The following is a 13,401-nucleotide window of genomic DNA, read 5'->3' as shown; positions in this document are numbered from 1 at the left end:
GCGTCTCCTCGCGTCCAGCGGCGTTTGTCCGGGGCCAAGCTGGACGAGACAACTGACTGACACACAGGACGGGCAGGGTCGGAAGTCCAGTTGACTTGCTCTCCCAGTCTTGGCCGGGCTTGGGTCTTTCCCCAGGGCGGCGCGGAGGACCTCTGCCTTCGGAAATGAAGGCCGCATGACGTGTCTCCGCTCGGGCACCAGCGCAGTGCTGGTGGAGAGGTTTCTCCGGGACCCGCCGGGTGACCCTTCTCCCCTTGGCCTGCGTGGCGGTGCCGGTGGCGCCCGTGGGGGGCGCCCGTGGCACTGTGGGTCGCTGCTCCCGTTCGGCACTTGGAGCGTCTCCAGCATCCTCCGTGCACCGGAAATGGAGCCCCAGGGGTCTCTGCGGATGACTGTTGTGCCGGTGACGCACGGATGCCCGCGTCATTCGTGCCGCACCCTTTCCCGAGTAGCCCTGGGCCTCCCAAGGACGGCCACCCGTAAAGACTGCTTGCCCATCATCTCCCCGGACGCTGCGCGACGTGTGGGGCGTTTCCGAGGGCCTGACCGGCCGGAAGGAGACGATTCACGGACCTGCACCCGCTCCTCCCTGCCCCCCGAAGGGCTCCGGAGATCGTCTCCGTGCTCGGCTGGCTGGCTGGCTGGCTGTGAGCGTTCTGGCAGGCGTCTCCGGGCCGCGTCCCTCACTCACCAGAGGCCAGCGGTGCGGCCAGTGAGAGGAGACGGGGAAAGAGAGGCAAACCCACACAGGCCCCAGCCAGAGAGGACTCTCCCGCCACCCCCGCAGAAGTGGGAAGGCCCTCGGACCGGGCTCGGGCCCGGTCATGCACCCCCATCCTCTCCAGCGACTTCCCCGCAGAGCCAGCGCTCCAGAGCTCAGCCGCTCAGGCACGAACACGTCCCAAGCTGAACACCGAGGCCCCGGGAGGCTGCCTCACAAACGCCGCCGCCGCCGCCGCCGCTGAGAGGAACTGGATCCTCGTGGGAACTGTCGGGTGCGTCCCTCAGGGCGTGCCGCACACAGCGTGTGCGTGGGCGCCTGCACGCACGTGCGGCAGAGCCTGCCTACCGCCACAGCCCCAGCGACGGCCGCGGCTTCTTGTTCTTCCCCTTGGTCGCTCTGGCCCTCCCGCTGGCACAAGGGCCGTTGCCCACGTTTGTCGGCCCCAGAGGCGGGCTGTCCGTGGCGGGACGGTCGCGCAGGTCGTGCTCCTGTTCGGGGGGCGTGCGGTTTCTCCCTCCTCCGCCTCTGGAGTGGTGAATCACGACTGCGCCGGCAGGCAGGGCGGACTGGATCTTCCGGAGGTCGAAGGCCGGCTTGGGTCGGTTGTGTTCTTGCAGGCGTCTCCACTGCTCTAAGCTCATCCCTTCGACCTCTGTGTCCCCCGGGGACACCTCCGACCCAGGAGCTCTGCCGCTGGCGTCTCCTGCAGGCTGCCCGGGGTCTGTGGGGTCTGCCCCGAGGGGGGCCGCTGCCCCTCGCCCAGCGCCCCCTTCCAACGCACCCTCCCGGGCGTAGAAGAGGACGTAGGCACTCTGGCTCAGGGCAGCGGTCTCGTCACAGGCGGTCACCTTGGCATCGTCCATCTTATACCACTGGCCGTTGCCCGCTCGGACGTAACAGAAGTAGTGTCCTCGCTCACAACTCCACCCGGAGTGCACCAGCACGGCATAGAGCACGTAGCCCAGGGGCCCCGCCTTCCGCTCAGACGTGTAGGGCTGCACGTCGAGGCACTGGGGATAGCGCACCTCCTGAGCCCTTTTGGCCCCGTTCACCTGCGTGAACCGCTTCAGCACCAGCACCAGGACCTGGGAGGTGCCGTGCAGAGTCAACCTCTTGGTGGCAGGCACCTTCCGGAGACAAATGCCACAGTCATAGGCATTTTCGGCGTCCAGCTTCTCGGGCTTCACCAGCTCTCTCAGCGCTTGCTCCACGCTCTCAGCCGCCGAGATATCCAGGCTGATGTCCAGATAAGGGTCGAACGTGTCCGAGACACCGAGGCAGCGGAGACACTGGACCTGAGACCTCCAGGTCCCGCCGAAGATCTGACGGACGAGGGTGGTGTCCTCGGAGGGGTGGCCCGACGGCTGGGGTGCACTCAAGCACCCGTGCTGCATGGCATTCAGAGTGAACATCAGAAACTCGTGGGCATCTTCCTGCTGGTGTCTGTGGAAGCCCGCCAGCAGGGCCTTGCGGGGCCGGATCACCTCTCCCGCGTGAAGGAGGGCTCGGGTCACGTGAGCTCGCACGGCACAGAGCCTGCAGGGGCTGCGGGCCGGACAGAGGGCGGCGTGCCGCTGGGACACCATCCAGCTGGCCAGGGGCGGCGTGTGGCTCAGACACTGCAGCGCCGCATTCACGTAGCAGGTGTTCCCCAGGTTCTGAAGCCCAGCCCCCACCCCCCACGGCCCCCTCCACCTCAGGGCGACTTCCTGGCCGGGCGCCGGCCCTGCTGACCCAGGAGCCAAGTCACCCCGCTGGGGGCCCCCAACCGCCGGCGACGGCCCCTCGGGGACAGAGGGTCCCCGAAGGGCATCCGCACCAGCGGCGCTGGGCCGACAACCTTGCCCTCCGGGGAAGGCGTGGAAGGGAGACCGACCCGCACCTCCCCCGTGCTCAGAAGCAGCCCCCGGGTCTCTGCCAACAAGGCCCACGAGGGTTTCCATCTCCTACCTGCAGCTGCACCACGACGCCTCCTTCCCTCCGACGGCCGGCCTCCGAAAGAGGGCCCGGGCCCCGCCCCCTCGGCCCCTCGGGGGCTGTCCCACCGCCCCGCCCCCGCACGTGCAGGCTCCTCATTGGCTGAGGCGGCCGAGGGCGTGTCACTCCCACTCCCGCCACATCCCACCGCCCACCCTCTTCTCGGGGAATTCCCCCTGACCAAGCCCCGCACGCACTTCCGACCTGGCCCCCCGGACCAAAGGGCTCGGGACGCGAGTGTTATTCGCGGGCATTTGGCCTTCCTTCCGGCCTTGCCCGCTGGAGATGCGCCGCGGGGCTTCCAAGTTCAGCACACAGATGCGGGCTGGGGAGGAATTCCGTGGGCTCACCATTCAGATCCTAACACACTTGTGGAAACGCACACCTGTCCGCCCACCTGCCCGCTCCCCTTTACCGGTCATCCCCACCCCAGACCCCTGCCTGAGGACAACCCCTCCCCGGACAACACTAAACCCTTGCCTCAACTTGGCTCTCGAGTGAGGGCCACTCCATGTTCTATGGTTTCTCACTCGCCACTCTTCTAGCGTTCGGGGTCCTGGCACCGAAAGACGCCGGGAGTCTGGCACATACGTTTTCCTCCCTTCAGGGCCGTGGGTCACGACCCAAAGCGAGCTCATTTACAAAGGCATGGGCTTGCTGCAACTTTGGATTCCTTTCTTCAGCTCCTTTTCTCTCTCCGTGGCCTTTTTTGCTTCCTTTTCCTCCTTCCATTTTGCGGGGGTTTTTCCTTTGGTTGGTTGGTTGGTTGGTTTTGGGGTTTTTTGTGGTTTTTGTTTTCGTTTTTCCCTTTCTCTTTTAAACTTTTTTCTTGGGTTTTGTGTTCATTTTATTATCTTTTTGTTGCTTTCATTCTCTTTCCCTGTTTTAAATACACTAGCTGCCTCGTAGAGTCGTCTCTCCAATTCAGGGGCTCCAAACGCTCTATAACTCAAGGTAAACAAAAGATTTCCGTCCTGGGGGAGGATGACTTGTTGGTTTCCTTCTTGGTGTGTGACACGTGTGTTTGTTTGCTCTCCCGTCCTGGACGTTATGCTTGCCTTCCGGGCCTCTGTGGGTTCCACAGTCCACGGGTTTACCACAGCTGAAGTGTTGATTCCGTTGGTCCTTACTAGGAAAGGACGGCCCTGACCCCGCTTTCCTCCTCAGCCTATTGCACCCCTCCCACCTCCCGCTCCCCCACCCCCTCCCAGGACCCTACGGCTTTGTGCCTTATCATCCAAGCGCTCACACCCTTGCTGCCCTTTTGCCTCCTTCCCATGGCACAGAGAAGCCAGATCAGCCGGGCTTTTTCTCTCTTTTGCGCGGATTTCCCCACCTTCCCATGCCCTTGGCCACGCCGCTCCAATCGCCAGTCTTCTCCTTTCTCTTCTTCTTCTTCAGAGGGTGTGGATGGGGCAAGCAGTAAGTCCATTTGAGGCGCTGGGGCGGAGGAAGACGGGTGGTGACGAGGGGGGCGGGCTGCGGGTGGCTCCACTTCCTCGTCCAGGGCACGCTTGCTCGTGTCCTTGGGGCAAGAGACTGCCCCGGCATTCTTCTTCCTCTCCGCTTGGTGCGGTGCAGGTAACCGTGCGGGGGAAACAAGCCATCGGAACGTTCTCCGATCCTCGCCAAGCCGACCAGCGCAGTCAGCAGCCACAGTTGTCCCTCGAGGTCTGAGAGGCTAAATCGCAAATTCCCCGAGCTGCCGTTTGATGGAGGGTTTGGGGGTTTGAAGCCAACAGCCAGGAAAAAGAAATGAGACGCAAGAGGTGACCGGTAAGGGTGCTCGGGCGCCCCTCCACCGGGTCACGGGATCATGAGGCAGTCGAGAAAGCAGCTAGGGGAGGACAGTGTCGCCACCGCCCCGGACACTTTGGAGGCCGGCCGCGTCTCCTCGCGTCCAGCGGCGTTTGTCCGGGGCCAAGCTGGACGAGACAACTGACTGACACACAGGACGGGCAGGGTCGGAAGTCCAGTTGACTTGCTCTCCCAGTCTTGGTCGGGCTTGGGTCTTTCCCCAGGGCGGCGCGGAGGACCTCTGCCTTCGGAAATGAAGGCCGCATGACGTGTCTCCGCTCGGGCACCAGCGCAGTGCTGGTGGAGAGGTTTCTCCGGGACCCGCCGGGTGACCCTTCTCCCCTTGGCCTGCGTGGCGGTGCCGGTGGCGCCCGTGGGGGGCGCCCGTGGCACTGTGGGTCGCTGCTCCCGTTCGGCACTTGGAGCGTCTCCAGCATCCTCCGTGCACCGGAAATGGAGCCCCAGGGGTCTCTGCGGATGACTGTTGTGCCGGTGACGCACGGATGCCCGCGTCATTCGTGCCGCACCCTTTCCCGAGTAGCCCTGGGCCTCCCAAGGACGGCCACCCGTAAAGACTGCTTGCCCATCTTCTCCCCGGACGCTGCGCGACGTGTGGGGCGTTTCCGAGGGCCTGACCGGCCGGAAGGAGACGATTCACGGACCTGCACCCGCTCCTCCCTGCCCCCCGAAGGGCTCCGGAGATCGTCTCCGTGCTCGGCTGGCTGGCTAGCTGGCTGTGAGCGTTCTGGCAGGCGTCTCCGGGCCGCGTCCCTCACTCACCAGAGGCCAGCGGTGCGGCCAGTGAGAGGAGACGGGGAAAGAGAGGCAAACCCACACAGGCCCCAGCCAGAGAGGACTCTCCCGCCACCCCCGCAGAAGTGGGAAGGCCCTCGGACCGGGCTCGGGCCCGGTCATGCACCCCCATCCTCTCCAGCGACTTCCCCGCAGAGCCAGCGCTCCAGAGCTCAGCCGCTCAGGCACGAACACGTCCCAAGCTGAACACCGAGGCCCCGGGAGGCTGCCTCACAAACGCCGCCGCCGCCGCCGCCGCCGCCGCTGAGAGGAACTGGATCCTCGTGGGAACTGTCGGGTGCGTCCCTCAGGGCGTGCCGCACACAGCGTGTGCGTGGGCGCCTGCACGCACGTGCGGCAGAGCCTGCCTACCGCCACAGCCCCAGCGACGGCCGCGGCTTCTTGTTCTTCCCCTTGGTCGCTCTGGCCCTCCCGCTGGCACAAGGGCCGTTGCCCACGTTTGTCGGCCCCAGAGGCGGGCTGTCCGTGGCGGGACGGTCGCGCAGGTCGTGCTCCTGTTCGGGGGGCGTGCGGTTTCTCCCTCCTCCGCCTCTGGAGTGGTGAATCACGACTGCGCCGGCAGGCAGGGCGGACTGGATCTTCCGGAGGTCGAAGGCCGGCTTGGGTCGGTTGTGTTCTTGCAGGCGTCTCCACTGCTCTAAGCTCATCCCTTCGACCTCTGTGTCCCCCGGGGACACCTCCGACCCAGGAGCTCTGCCGCTGGCGTCTCCTGCAGGCTGCCCGGGGTCTGTGGGGTCTGCCCCGAGGGGGGCCGCTGCCCCTCGCCCAGCGCCCCCTTCCAACGCACCCTCCCGGGCGTAGAAGAGGACGTAGGCACTCTGGCTCAGGGCAGCGGTCTCGTCACAGGCGGTCACCTTGGCATCGTCCATCTTATACCACTGGCCGTTGCCCGCTCGGACGTAACAGAAGTAGTGTCCTCGCTCACAACTCCACCCGGAGTGCACCAGCACGGCATAGAGCACGTAGCCCAGGGGCCCCGCCTTCCGCTCAGACGTGTAGGGCTGCACGTCGAGGCACTGGGGATAGCGCACCTCCTGAGCCCTTTTGGCCCCGTTCACCTGCGTGAACCGCTTCAGCACCAGCACCAGGACCTGGGAGGTGCCGTGCAGAGTCAACCTCTTGGTGGCAGGCACCTTCCGGAGACAAATGCCACAGTCATAGGCATTTTCGGCGTCCAGCTTCTCGGGCTTCACCAGCTCTCTCAGCGCTTGCTCCACGCTCTCAGCCGCCGAGATATCCAGGCTGATGTCCAGATAAGGGTCGAACGTGTCCGAGACACCGAGGCAGCGGAGACACTGGACCTGAGACCTCCAGGTCCCGCCGAAGATCTGACGGACGAGGGTGGTGTCCTCGGAGGGGTGGCCCGACGGCTGGGGTGCACTCAAGCACCCGTGCTGCATGGCATTCAGAGTGAACATCAGAAACTCGTGGGCATCTTCCTGCTGGTGTCTGTGGAAGCCCGCCAGCAGGGCCTTGCGGGGCCGGATCACCTCTCCCGCGTGAAGGAGGGCTCGGGTCACGTGAGCTCGCACGGCACAGAGCCTGCAGGGGCTGCGGGCCGGACAGAGGGCGGCGTGCCGCTGGGACACCATCCAGCTGGCCAGGGGCGGCGTGTGGCTCAGACACTGCAGCGCCGCATTCACGTAGCAGGTGTTCCCCAGGTTCTGAAGCCCAGCCCCCACCCCCCACGGCCCCCTCCACCTCAGGGCGACTTCCTGGCCGGGCGCCGGCCCTGCTGACCCAGGAGCCAAGTCACCCCGCTGGGGGCGCCCAACCGCCGGCGACGGCCCCTCGGGGACAGAGGGTCCCCGAAGGGCATCCGCACCAGCGGCGCTGGGCCGACAACCTTGCCCTCCGGGGAAGGCGTGGAAGGGAGACCGACCCGCACCTCCCCCGTGCTCAGAAGCAGCCCCCGGGTCTCTGCCAACAAGGCCCACGAGGGTTTCCATCTCCTACCTGCAGCTGCACCACGACGCCTCCTTCCCTCCGACGGCCGGCCTCCGAAAGAGGGCCCGGGCCCCGCCCCCTCGGCCCCTCGGGGGCTGTCCCACCGCCCCGCCCCCGCACGTGCAGGCTCCTCATTGGCTGAGGCGGCCGAGGGCGTGTCACTCCCACTCCCGCCACATCCCACCGCCCACCCTCTTCTCGGGGAATTCCCCCTGACCAAGCCCCGCACGCACTTCCGACCTGGCCCCCCGGACCAAAGGGCTCGGGACGCGAGTGTTATTCGCGGGCATTTGGCCTTCCTTCCGGCCTTGCCCGCTGGAGATGCGCCGCGGGGCTTCCAAGTTCAGCACACAGATGCGGGCTGGGGAGGAATTCCGTGGGCTCACCATTCAGATCCTAACACACTTGTGGAAACGCACACCTGTCCGCCCACCTGCCCGCTCCCCTTTACCGGTCATCCCCACCCCAGACCCCTGCCTGAGGACAACCCCTCCCCGGACAACACTAAACCCTTGCCTCAACTTGGCTCTCGAGTGAGGGCCACTCCATGTTCTATGGTTTCTCACTCGCCACTCTTCTAGCGTTCGGGGTCCTGGCACCGAAAGACGCCGGGAGTCTGGCACATACGTTTTCCTCCCTTCAGGGCCGTGGGTCACGACCCAAAGCGAGCTCATTTACAAAGGCATGGGCTTGCTGCAACTTTGGATTCCTTTCTTCAGCTCCTTTTCTCTCTCCGTGGCCTTTTTTGCTTCCTTTTCCTCCTTCCATTTTGCGGGGGTTTTTCCTTTGGTTGGTTGGTTGGTTGGTTTTGGGGTTTTTTGTGGTTTTTGTTTTCGTTTTTCCCTTTCTCTTTTAAACTTTTTTCTTGGGTTTTGTGTTCATTTTATTATCTTTTTGTTGCTTTCATTCTCTTTCCCTGTTTTAAATACACTAGCTGCCTCGTAGAGTCGTCTCTCCAATTCAGGGGCTCCAAACGCTCTATAACTCAAGGTAAACAAAAGATTTCCGTCCTGGGGGAGGATGACTTGTTGGTTTCCTTCTTGGTGTGTGACACGTGTGTTTGTTTGCTCTCCCGTCCTGGACGTTATGCTTGCCTTCCGGGCCTCTGTGGGTTCCACAGTCCACGGGTTTACCACAGCTGAAGTGTTGATTCCGTTGGTCCTTACTAGGAAAGGACGGCCCTGACCCCGCTTTCCTCCTCAGCCTATTGCACCCCTCCCACCTCCCGCTCCCCCACCCCCTCCCAGGACCCTACGGCTTTGTGCCTTATCATCCAAGCGCTCACACCCTTGCTGCCCTTTTGCCTCCTTCCCATGGCACAGAGAAGCCAGATCAGCCGGGCTTTTTCTCTCTTTTGCGCGGATTTCCCCACCTTCCCATGCCCTCGGCCACGCCGCTCCAATCGCCAGTCTTCTCCTTTCTCTTCTTCTTCTTCAGAGGGTGTGGATGGGGCAAGCAGTAAGTCCATTTGAGGCGCTGGGGCGGAGGAAGACGGGTGGTGACGAGGGGGGCGGGCTGCGGGTGGCTCCACTTCCTCGTCCAGGGCACGCTTGCTCGTGTCCTTGGGGCAAGAGACTGCCCCGGCATTCTTCTTCCTCTCCGCTTGGTGCGGTGCAGGTAACCGTGCGGGGGAAACAAGCCATCGGAACGTTCTCCGATCCTCGCCAAGCCGACCAGCGCAGTCAGCAGCCACAGTTGTCCCTCGAGGTCTGAGAGGCTAAATCGCAAATTCCCCGAGCTGCCGTTTGATGGAGGGTTTGGGGGTTTGAAGCCAACAGCCAGGAAAAAGAAATGAGACGCAAGAGGTGACCGGTAAGGGTGCTCGGGCGCCCCTCCACCGGGTCACGGGATCATGAGGCAGTCGAGAAAGCAGCTAGGGGAGGACAGTGTCGCCACCGCCCCGGACACTTTGGAGGCCGGCCGCGTCTCCTCGCGTCCAGCGGCGTTTGTCCGGGGCCAAGCTGGACGAGACAACTGACTGACACACAGGACGGGCAGGGTCGGAAGTCCAGTTGACTTGCTCTCCCAGTCTTGGTCGGGCTTGGGTCTTTCCCCAGGGCGGCGCGGAGGACCTCTGCCTTCGGAAATGAAGGCCGCATGACGTGTCTCCGCTCGGGCACCAGCGCAGTGCTGGTGGAGAGGTTTCTCCGGGACCCGCCGGGTGACCCTTCTCCCCTTGGCCTGCGTGGCGGTGCCGGTGGCGCCCGTGGGGGGCGCCCGTGGCACTGTGGGTCGCTGCTCCCGTTCGGCACTTGGAGCGTCTCCAGCATCCTCCGTGCACCGGAAATGGAGCCCCAGGGGTCTCTGCGGATGACTGTTGTGCCGGTGACGCACGGATGCCCGCGTCATTCGTGCCGCACCCTTTCCCGAGTAGCCCTGGGCCTCCCAAGGACGGCCACCCGTAAAGACTGCTTGCCCATCTTCTCCCCGGACGCTGCGCGACGTGTGGGGCGTTTCCGAGGGCCTGACCGGCCGGAAGGAGACGATTCACGGACCTGCACCCGCTCCTCCCTGCCCCCCGAAGGGCTCCGGAGATCGTCTCCGTGCTCGGCTGGCTGGCTGGCTGGCTGTGAGCGTTCTGGCAGGCGTCTCCGGGCCGCGTCCCTCACTCACCAGAGGCCAGCGGTGCGGCCAGTGAGAGGAGACGGGGAAAGAGAGGCAAACCCACACAGGCCCCAGCCAGAGAGGACTCTCCCGCCACCCCCGCAGAAGTGGGAAGGCCCTCGGACCGGGCTCGGGCCCGGTCATGCACCCCCATCCTCTCCAGCGACTTCCCCGCAGAGCCAGCGCTCCAGAGCTCAGCCGCTCAGGCACGAACACGTCCCAAGCTGAACACCGAGGCCCCGGGAGGCTGCCTCACAAACGCCGCCGCCGCCGCCGCCGCCGCCGCTGAGAGGAACTGGATCCTCGTGGGAACTGTCGGGTGCGTCCCTCAGGGCGTGCCGCACACAGCGTGTGCGTGGGCGCCTGCACGCACGTGCGGCAGAGCCTGCCTACCGCCACAGCCCCAGCGACGGCCGCGGCTTCTTGTTCTTCCCCTTGGTCGCTCTGGCCCTCCCGCTGGCACAAGGGCCGTTGCCCACGTTTGTCGGCCCCAGAGGCGGGCTGTCCGTGGCGGGACGGTCGCGCAGGTCGTGCTCCTGTTCGGGGGGCGTGCGGTTTCTCCCTCCTCCGCCTCTGGAGTGGTGAATCACGACTGCGCCGGCAGGCAGGGCGGACTGGATCTTCCGGAGGTCGAAGGCCGGCTTGGGTCGGTTGTGTTCTTGCAGGCGTCTCCACTGCTCTAAGCTCATCCCTTCGACCTCTGTGTCCCCCGGGGACACCTCCGACCCAGGAGCTCTGCCGCTGGCGTCTCCTGCAGGCTGCCCGGGGTCTGTGGGGTCTGCCCCGAGGGGGGCCGCTGCCCCTCGCCCAGCGCCCCCTTCCAACGCACCCTCCCGGGCGTAGAAGAGGACGTAGGCACTCTGGCTCAGGGCAGCGGTCTCGTCACAGGCGGTCACCTTGGCATCGTCCATCTTATACCACTGGCCGTTGCCCGCTCGGACGTAACAGAAGTAGTGTCCTCGCTCACAACTCCACCCGGAGTGCACCAGCACGGCATAGAGCACGTAGCCCAGGGGCCCCGCCTTCCGCTCAGACGTGTAGGGCTGCACGTCGAGGCACTGGGGATAGCGCACCTCCTGAGCCCTTTTGGCCCCGTTCACCTGCGTGAACCGCTTCAGCACCAGCACCAGGACCTGGGAGGTGCCGTGCAGAGTCAACCTCTTGGTGGCAGGCACCTTCCGGAGACAAATGCCACAGTCATAGGCATTTTCCGCGTCCAGCTTCTCGGGCTTCACCAGCTCTCTCAGCGCTTGCTCCACGCTCTCAGCCGCCGAGATATCCAGGCTGATGTCCAGATAAGGGTCGAACGTGTCCGAGACACCGAGGCAGCGGAGACACTGGACCTGAGACCTCCAGGTCCCGCCGAAGATCTGACGGACGAGGGTGGTGTCCTCGGAGGGGTGGCCCGACGGCTGGGGTGCACTCAAGCACCCGTGCTGCATGGCATTCAGAGTGAACATCAGAAACTCGTGGGCATCTTCCTGCTGGTGTCTGTGGAAGCCCGCCAGCAGGGCCTTGCGGGGCCGGATCACCTCTCCCGCGTGAAGGAGGGCTCGGGTCACGTGAGCTCGCACGGCACAGAGCCTGCAGGGGCTGCGGGCCGGACAGAGGGCGGCGTGCCGCTGGGACACCATCCAGCTGGCCAGGGGCGGCGTGTGGCTCAGACACTGCAGCGCCGCATTCACGTAGCAGGTGTTCCCCAGGTTCTGAAGCCCAGCCCCCACCCCCCACGGCCCCCTCCACCTCAGGGCGACTTCCTGGCCGGGCGCCGGCCCTGCTGACCCAGGAGCCAAGTCACCCCGCTGGGGGCCCCCAACCGCCGGCGACGGCCCCTCGGGGACAGAGGGTCCCCGAAGGGCATCCGCACCAGCGGCGCTGGGCCGACAACCTTGCCCTCCGGGGAAGGCGTGGAAGGGAGACCGACCCGCACCTCCCCCGTGCTCAGAAGCAGCCCCCGGGTCTCTGCCAACAAGGCCCACGAGGGTTTCCATCTCCTACCTGCAGCTGCACCACGACGCCTCCTTCCCTCCGACGGCCGGCCTCCGAAAGAGGGCCCGGGCCCCGCCCCCTCGGCCCCTCGGGGGCTGTCCCACCGCCCCGCCCCCGCACGTGCAGGCTCCTCATTGGCTGAGGCGGCCGAGGGCGTGTCACTCCCACTCCCGCCACATCCCACCGCCCACCCTCTTCTCGGGGAATTCCCCCTGACCAAGCCCCGCACGCACTTCCGACCTGGCCCCCCGGACCAAAGGGCTCGGGACGCGAGTGTTATTCGCGGGCATTTGGCCTTCCTTCCGGCCTTGCCCGCTGGAGATGCGCCGCGGGGCTTCCAAGTTCAGCACACAGATGCGGGCTGGGGAGGAATTCCGTGGGCTCACCATTCAGATCCTAACACACTTGTGGAAACGCACACCTGTCCGCCCACCTGCCCGCTCCCCTTTACCGGTCATCCCCACCCCAGACCCCTGCCTGAGGACAACCCCTCCCCGGACAACACTAAACCCTTGCCTCAACTTGGCTCTCGAGTGAGGGCCACTCCATGTTCTATGGTTTCTCACTCGCCACTCTTCTAGCGTTCGGGGTCCTGGCACCGAAAGACGCCGGGAGTCTGGCACATACGTTTTCCTCCCTTCAGGGCCGTGGGTCACGACCCAAAGCGAGCTCATTTACAAAGGCATGGGCTTGCTGCAACTTTGGATTCCTTTCTTCAGCTCCTTTTCTCTCTCCGTGGCCTTTTTTGCTTCCTTTTCCTCCTTCCATTTTGCGGGGGTTTTTCCTTTGGTTGGTTGGTTGGTTGGTTTTGGGGTTTTTTGTGGTTTTTGTTTTCGTTTTTCCCTTTCTCTTTTAAACTTTTTTCTTGGGTTTTGTGTTCATTTTATTATCTTTTTGTTGCTTTCATTCTCTTTCCCTGTTTTAAATACACTAGCTGCCTCGTAGAGTCGTCTCTCCAATTCAGGGGCTCCAAACGCTCTATAACTCAAGGTAAACAAAAGATTTCCGTCCTGGGGGAGGATGACTTGTTGGTTTCCTTCTTGGTGTGTGACACGTGTGTTTGTTTGCTCTCCCGTCCTGGACGTTATGCTTGCCTTCCGGGCCTCTGTGGGTTCCACAGTCCACGGGTTTACCACAGCTGAAGTGTTGATTCCGTTGGTCCTTACTAGGAAAGGACGGCCCTGACCCCGCTTTCCTCCTCAGCCTATTGCACCCCTCCCACCTCCCGCTCCCCCACCCCCTCCCAGGACCCTACGGCTTTGTGCCTTATCATCCAAGCGCTCACACCCTTGCTGCCCTTTTGCCTCCTTCCCATGGCACAGAGAAGCCAGATCAGCCGGGCTTTTTCTCTCTTTTGCGCGGATTTCCCCACCTTCCCATGCCCTCGGCCACGCCGCTCCAATCGCCAGTCTTCTCCTTTCTCTTCTTCTTCTTCAGAGGGTGTGGATGGGGCAAGCAGTAAGTCCATTTGAGGCGCTGGGGCGGAGGAAGACGGGTGGTGACGAGGGGGGCGGGCTGCGGGTGGCTCCACTTCCTCGTCCAGGGCACGC

General features: G+C 64.3%; 3 protein-coding genes across 3 annotated transcripts; all 3 read right to left on the bottom strand.

Annotated features, from left to right (window-relative positions):
• Window positions 1–1,065: 1,065 nt before the first annotated feature.
• On the bottom strand, window positions 1,066–2,667 carry LOC129536170 (ubiquitin carboxyl-terminal hydrolase 17-like protein 6). The gene has a single exon (XM_088836788.1). It carries the CDS (start codon window positions 2,665–2,667, stop codon window positions 1,066–1,068), a length of 1,602 nt encoding a protein of 533 aa, XP_088692914.1.
• Window positions 2,668–5,658: 2,991 nt separating this feature from the next.
• LOC129537227 (ubiquitin carboxyl-terminal hydrolase 17-like protein 6) lies at window positions 5,659–7,279 on the bottom strand. The gene has a single exon (XM_055396713.2). The coding sequence runs from the start codon at window positions 7,258–7,260 to the stop codon at window positions 5,659–5,661; it is 1,602 nt and encodes a 533-aa protein (XP_055252688.2). The 5' UTR covers window positions 7,261–7,279.
• Window positions 7,280–10,251: 2,972 nt separating this feature from the next.
• LOC148777763 (ubiquitin carboxyl-terminal hydrolase 17-like protein 6) lies at window positions 10,252–11,853 on the bottom strand. The gene has a single exon (XM_088836786.1). It carries the CDS (start codon window positions 11,851–11,853, stop codon window positions 10,252–10,254), a length of 1,602 nt encoding a protein of 533 aa, XP_088692912.1.
• Between the last annotated feature and the right edge of the window lie 1,548 nt (window positions 11,854–13,401).

This window comes from Moschus berezovskii, chromosome 6 (assembly GCF_049115385.1).
Source record: "Moschus berezovskii isolate FMDL1 chromosome 6, NW_MosBer_1.0, whole genome shotgun sequence".
Lineage (NCBI taxonomy): Eukaryota > Metazoa > Chordata > Mammalia > Artiodactyla > Moschidae > Moschus > Moschus berezovskii.
This window is presented reverse-complemented; position numbering and strand designations above follow the sequence as displayed.

Bases quoted from the DNA above. Each gene is read 5' to 3' on its own strand.
- LOC129536170 (XM_088836788.1), bottom strand. From the start codon at position 2,667: ATGGAAACCCTCGTGGGCCTTGTTGGCAGAGACCCGGGGGCTGCTTCT.
- LOC129537227 (XM_055396713.2), bottom strand. From the start codon at position 7,260: ATGGAAACCCTCGTGGGCCTTGTTGGCAGAGACCCGGGGGCTGCTTCT.
- LOC148777763 (XM_088836786.1), bottom strand. From the start codon at position 11,853: ATGGAAACCCTCGTGGGCCTTGTTGGCAGAGACCCGGGGGCTGCTTCT.